We start from the raw sequence: 6,337 nt of genomic DNA, 5'->3' as shown, positions 1-6,337 counted from the left end.
GATTATCCTAATGAAATAATGTCATAATCCTGAGCAAGGTAAATAGCGTGATTTTTTGACATTTCCTGCGTCATTTACCGTTATCTCTGATACAACGAGCTTAAGAGTGAATACAAATGACCGCCGAAGTGAAAGGGGTGTTGGGAATGTACAGTGTCTCATACAGATACAAGCTCAGATGGATCGTTGTCAAAAAATCCAACAAGTCAGAAGGCCGCCTTCAGGACGGCCTAGCGCCTGTGGCGAGACTTTCCTCAGTACCTTGAATTTCGTGAATGCATTATTCGCGAATCCTTTCCTTTGATAATGCTCCCCTTGTTATTCCGTCCAGTCAGGTACGAAACCGGACACGCGGAGGGGGGAGGTCGAGCCGGACACGCTCTTTCTTACACCTTCGGCTATTGTTCTTGTTACAAAATAGGATTTCTCGAGTATAAAAGGAGGAGTCGTAGCCGCGGAAAGTTAGCAGCTACTGGTACCCCGACAGCTCTCCTCTACAACCATGGTAAACCTTCCATTTTGTTCAAGCTTTCAGGTCTCTCTTGCATCTTTGTAGGGCGTCGCAATTTAGGTGGTGTGACCGACTGCCTGCGGATTTTTAATTAAGGGTGATTCCTTTATAAAGTTTAGATCCAAGCCTTGCGAAAACATGCTTGAACGCTACAAAATATAGAGCATTATAATACGTAGGTAATTGAGCCTTTATTGAGAGCGTCATATGATTTTCCTGATGATTGTTCAAATTTCAGTGCATTCGCAGGGACTTCAGTATCTTTGAAGGACATTATTTTCTTCATTAGATATTCAATACAGCAGAACGTTCCAGAGTCGAATCTCAAAAGGTAGAAAAAAATATTGTTTTCTTTGAATCAGCGCGCGAAACAACGAAAAAAGTAAAAATAACGAAGGACACAGGACGAGTGCTGTGATACTACACAAGTTTATTAAGAAAAAGCGCAAAAAAGGAAGACACCATCTGCGTGCGCATGTAATTAGGTCACATGGAATAATTCGCGAGGCATTTGCGTCTTACAGCCTAACAGAGAAATAGACGGCTCCGAAATGCAATCATCGTGCATCTTTTGCATGTGAAAGGCTTTTGCATTTTCAGGAGCTTACTTGTCTTTATGCGTGACGACGATCTTAATTCTATCGAAAAAAGGCCTCCGACCACATACTTTACTGTCTGCTGAAATATGGAGATAAGCGTTCTCTTCAAATTATCATTGTGCTGACGCACGTGCTCGTTCACGTATTTGCCAGTCTGCCCAATGTATAGGCTTGTCCGCAAGACAGTGAAATCTTGTAAATGATGCCAACAGCGCAAGAGACAAAAGGGTCTCTATGCTTTATCGAGCAACCAGCAGTAATTAACCAACGTACCTTTCTCGTAATCGCGGCGAAAGCCTTTACAACCTTTAAGTTGTCAGAAAAAAACACACCGACGTTAAAACAGTTTGGTTTTGTTTTTTTGAAGTGATAAGATAGTCCGTGGACTTATGGTATGACTGTAACATTTCTGCGCTATCAGTCGTCGCCAATTACGTCAGTTTCTTTTAATTGAAATCTGAAAAAATAGCTATCATAGAAGCGATTCTTAGCTATTGATCATTTTCGACTTCCATATACACGGAATGGATGCATTAAGTGGTGAACGATGATGTTTCCTGAACACAACTGTTCTCTTCAGGCCGTAGTTTAAAAAAAATGCGAATAAGGAGTAGAAGGTACCCACTATCGCCAAACCTGCTTTAAGTGATGTAGTCTGTGCCGCTTGTTTTATGCGGCAGAGATTCCCTGCTTCACTTTGTTACGCCTAACCCTAGAGGTTTGCTTTCCTGCTTGAGTTGAGACACAATGAGGCATTGCAGCAAAATCGAAACTGTGGTGTGCCTCAGCTATCCGCCTTTATGAACCTGGTATTTCGTTGAAATAAGATCCTCAAAGTAGGCTACATAACCCGAAAAAAAGGTTAAGTGGTTAAATACCTTTCCCGTGTGTGAAAACACAGAACAGCCAGAAAAGACCTAATGTTGTGCGACAGCATAATATCTATAATAAATTGCCCGTCACAAAACGATGATCTGTGACAAACCTGGAGCACCTTTCACGAGCCAGTGATATTGAGAAGGAAATATAAATACCTTTGAAGCTTCTGACAGTTTTGCACAAGCGGAACAAAAATAACTAGGTTTCTTGTATGAAAGGGGGGGGGGGGGGAGAGGCAAGAGCAGTTTGAGCCTAATCATTGCGACCTTCAATGCTTAGGCTATCAATACAAGATGCGTGTGAAGGTTTGGATATGCTTTATCTGGTGAATGTCTTTACTCTGAACTCCTAAATGAGAATTTAGAGCTGCAACTTCAGCCACTGTGATCTTTTCTATTTGTGTTACTTGTATGATTGAGCATAACATGCCGTTAGGCATAGCCTACCCATGGGCATCCACCCGCCCATCGGCGCGAAAATCGTAGGTCACCGGCCATCGCCCATAGTTCTGGCACTCGCCGCCGGCCAATCGGTGGTGCCAACCCAGAAAAGAGCTGTACGATGCTATAACGCAAACGACACTATAGAGCTCATCTTCTTTCTGTGCAATTTTCCTACCTTAACTGAATCTAAGTGTCAGCAGCACCTACACTGCCACGGGCAAACAGTTTGCGGCCAATTGCGTCTGCCAAAAAAAAAGTATGTGTACAAGAAGCGAATCTGCATAAGAGATCGCTCTCATTTGTCCTAACATGCTTCCTTGTACTTTAACATACTGAAGCTATACATGACGCGCTGAGCAAGAAAGCTATACGACTTTTAAAAGTTTAAAATAAACAGAAATATTGCCGTCATTTGCACCGACAGACAGTCCCGGAGAGCGGCATCTGTGGTAACATTTGGCGATGCCGTTCTCCTCCGTTACCTTTAGAGCGAGGTCAGTTACCAGAGGGCGCAAAATTTAGTGCAGATCGTCTCGCGCAACTTCTTGTAATGACTGGGGCCTGAATACTTGAAGGCTTCAGGCTGTCCACACACTGGGCACCCTTTTTGCCGAGGTCACCTACCACCACGGTTTCGATGTCGCGTTTATTGTCAAATGACAATGATTGAACGCCAAGAATGGCAATCAGTCTAAGCATTGAAGATGCAGTGTACAGTAGACGTGTTTCCACTAAACGTAGAAACGCGGCCATATTCAGCTTGCCACAAACCCACCGTGGTTGCTTAGTGGCTATGGCCTTGAGCTGCTAAGCACCTTGTCGCAAGTCGGATCCCGGCCACGGCAGCCGCATTTCGATGGGGGCGAAATGCGAGCACACCCGTGTACTTGGATTTAGGTGCACGTAAAAGAACCCCAGGTGGTTCAAATCAATCCGCAGTGTTTCAAATAAATCTGCGGCGTGCTTCATAATCACATCGTTGTTTGGCACTTAACTCACCATAATATAATTTATTTAATTTTATTAACCTTCTGACAGTCGATAATAAAGCACAGAACGAGAAAGCCCACCGATACAATTTCTTTTATCACGAGGGGCACAATGGTGCAAACTTTCGACTAGTGCAGTTTTTTTGTATAAATACGGGCCCGCCGTGTTTGCTTAGTGGTTATGGTGTTAGCCTGCTAAGCACGAGCTCTCAGGATCAAAAACCGGCCACAGTGGTCGCATTTTGATTGGGGCGAATTGCGAAAATTCTCCTGTACTTATATTTAGGTGCATGTTAAAGAACCCCAGCTGGTACAAATTATTCCGGAGTACCCAACTACGGCGTGCCTCATAATCAGATAGTGGTTTGGTACGTAAAACCCTATAATTTTTTGTATAAAAAAGTTACCGAATTTCTAAAGCCAACTAACAGTCTATTTACTATAAAGCGCAGCGATGAACTTGAAAGGACCGGCTTGTCTGTAGTTTTTCTACTAGATCTGCCCGTAGTGAACTTCGCAGAGGAAAGCGTATTTTTTCTTTACGTAAACAGGTTTTGTCACACTTAAGTAGAGTTCCACACGTGCCGACGCAACATTTGCGCCTTTCTCGCAGGCCTGCCAAGGCTGGCAGACACTTTGATATCGCCCCTGGGTGATATCAAAGAGCTGTTTTTTGGGCAAACAAAAGCTGTTTGCTTGGATAAAGCACATCGGACAGGGGTGATATCAAAGTACCTGCGAGCCGTGGAGCATTGTCAGTCAGAATGGAAAATATAGCAGAATTGTCATGTAGGAGCTTTGTTAGTCCAGAGTGGAAAAGCGATGAATACAGGCAAGGAAGTTGAACGGTACCACCTAGTAATTGTTCTGGCATGTAAAGTAAATAGCAGACCAGAGATTGAGTCATACAATGTTCTCCGTCAGAAAACGACACCTCTACTTCACATGAACGATGACGAAATCTGCATTCTGCATTCTGCGTTTTTGCTTTGATTTTATGCAGATTCGTGCTTACGTCCTTCTGGCTCTCGCCACCAGCGCTTTCGCTGGCTACCTCCCAACCTACGGTGTCGGCCACGCCGTTACTGGCCTCAGCTATGGCGTTGCTCCAGTTGCCAGCTACGCCGTTTCAGCTCCAGCCGTCACCCGCACTGTCTCCACTTCCTACCAAGCTGCTCCAGTCGTGGCTGCCGCTCCAGCTGTTGCCACTTACGCTGCCGCCCCAGCTGTCACCAGGGTGTACCAGTCTGCTCCTGTGGTGGCTGCCGCCCCAGCTGTCGCCACTGTTGCCGCCGCTCCAGCTGTGTCCCGCGTGACCACCTACACTCAGGCTGCTCCAGTCGTCGCTGCTGCTCCAGCTGTCACCAGGGTGTACCAGTCTGCTCCTGTGGTGGCTGCCGCCCCAGCTGTGTCCCGCGTGACCACCTACACTCAGGCTGCTCCAGTCGTCGCTGCTGCTCCAGCTGTCACCAGGGTGTACCAGTCTGCTCCTGTGGTGGCTGCCGCCCCAGCTGTCGCCACTGTTGCCGCCGCCCCAGCTGTGTCCCGCGTGACCACCTACACTCAGGCTGCTCCAGTCGTCGCTGCTGCTCCAGCTGTCACCAGGGTGTACCAGTCTGCTCCTGTGGTGGCTGCCGCCCCAGCTGTCGCCACTGTTGCCGCCGCTCCAGCTGTGTCCCGCGTGACCACCTACACTCAGGCTGCTCCAGTCGTCGCTGCTGCTCCAGCTGTCACCAGGGTGTACCAGTCTGCTCCTGTGGTGGCTGCCGCCCCAGCTGTGTCCCGCGTGACCACCTACACTCAGGCTGCTCCAGTCGTCGCTGCTGCTCCAGCTGTTGCTACCACCTACGCCGCTGCCCCAGTCGCCACTGTCGCCGCTGCTCCAGCTGTGTCTGGCGTGACCACTTTCCACCACGCTGCTCCAGCTGTCGCCACCTACGCGGCTGCTCCAGCTGTCGCTACCGTCCACGCCGCCCCGGCTGTTGCCACCACCACCGTCCACCACGCCCCAGCTGTCGCCACCGTCGCCCACGCTGCCCCAGCTTTCGCTACTTACCAGGCCACCCCAGTCTACGGCTACGGTGTTGGAAGCCTCGGCTACGGTGCTGGCAGCTACGCCCTGGGTCACGGATTTGGTGTCTATGGCCTCAACTACGGCTATGGTCTTGGCACTCCCTTCGACTACACCACCCTCCTCCGCAGGAAGAAGTGTGAGTACATATTCTGTTATAATTATATAGCACTAAAAATGCTGCGCAGAAAACTATGAATGTTCAGAAAAAAAGAACATCTGTGAACATATGGTGATAAGTAAATTATTCAGCGTGTCCCTTAATTGTCAGTGAGCCTCGGCCATTACGCGTGAACTTAATGACGTAGGTCAAATCACCACTCATTAGCACTTGTGTGTTATATTACATATTCAGGGCGTAGATCTGAGTTTGCAAATTGTGTTACTACTTTCCATCTTTGTAAATTAATTTTTATAACCATTTTTACAAGTGTCAAGTGGATGGCTTCGTTGTGTTTCTTTTTAATGAGTGTCGTTTTCTTTTCTTTTTTTTAGAAATGGTTCTCCTGAGCTACAGGATGGACATGTGTACAGAACCCTGACAAGAAGCCCCACTTCATCAAGTCGGAAAATATATTTGGTACTACTGCCCAAACCTTGTATGTGTTATTCACACGGTTAACTAAAAATATGAGCTACGCCACAGTCAGTCTAGTGCAGTTTTCACTGCTGTCACAACAGGCGCATTGTGTCTCACTCATGGTTTCAACATACCACGCACTGAAACCTTGCGCATAATACGGGAATTCCATGTGACTTCCTGCTTGTGCTCACGCTACAAAATTTGGTTTCATGGCAATGGAGAACAAGGTATTGGTGTCTTCGTATACCAACGCTAATATATT

The 6,337-nt window shown here is 47.1% G+C and overlaps 1 protein-coding gene across 1 annotated transcript; it reads left to right on the top strand.

Annotated features, from left to right (window-relative positions):
• Positions 1–474: 474 nt before the first annotated feature.
• Positions 475–6,087, top strand: LOC119444863 (ice-structuring glycoprotein-like). The gene is made up of 3 exons (XM_049663702.1): positions 475–505; positions 4,425–5,631; positions 5,988–6,087. Coding segments are annotated over exons 1-3 (1,212 nt in total). The 5' UTR covers positions 475–502; the 3' UTR covers positions 5,990–6,087.
• Positions 6,088–6,337: the final 250 nt, after the last annotated feature.

The sequence above is a fragment of the Dermacentor silvarum genome, chromosome 3 (genome assembly GCF_013339745.2).
Source record: "Dermacentor silvarum isolate Dsil-2018 chromosome 3, BIME_Dsil_1.4, whole genome shotgun sequence".
Lineage (NCBI taxonomy): Eukaryota > Metazoa > Arthropoda > Arachnida > Ixodida > Ixodidae > Dermacentor > Dermacentor silvarum.
This window is presented reverse-complemented; position numbering and strand designations above follow the sequence as displayed.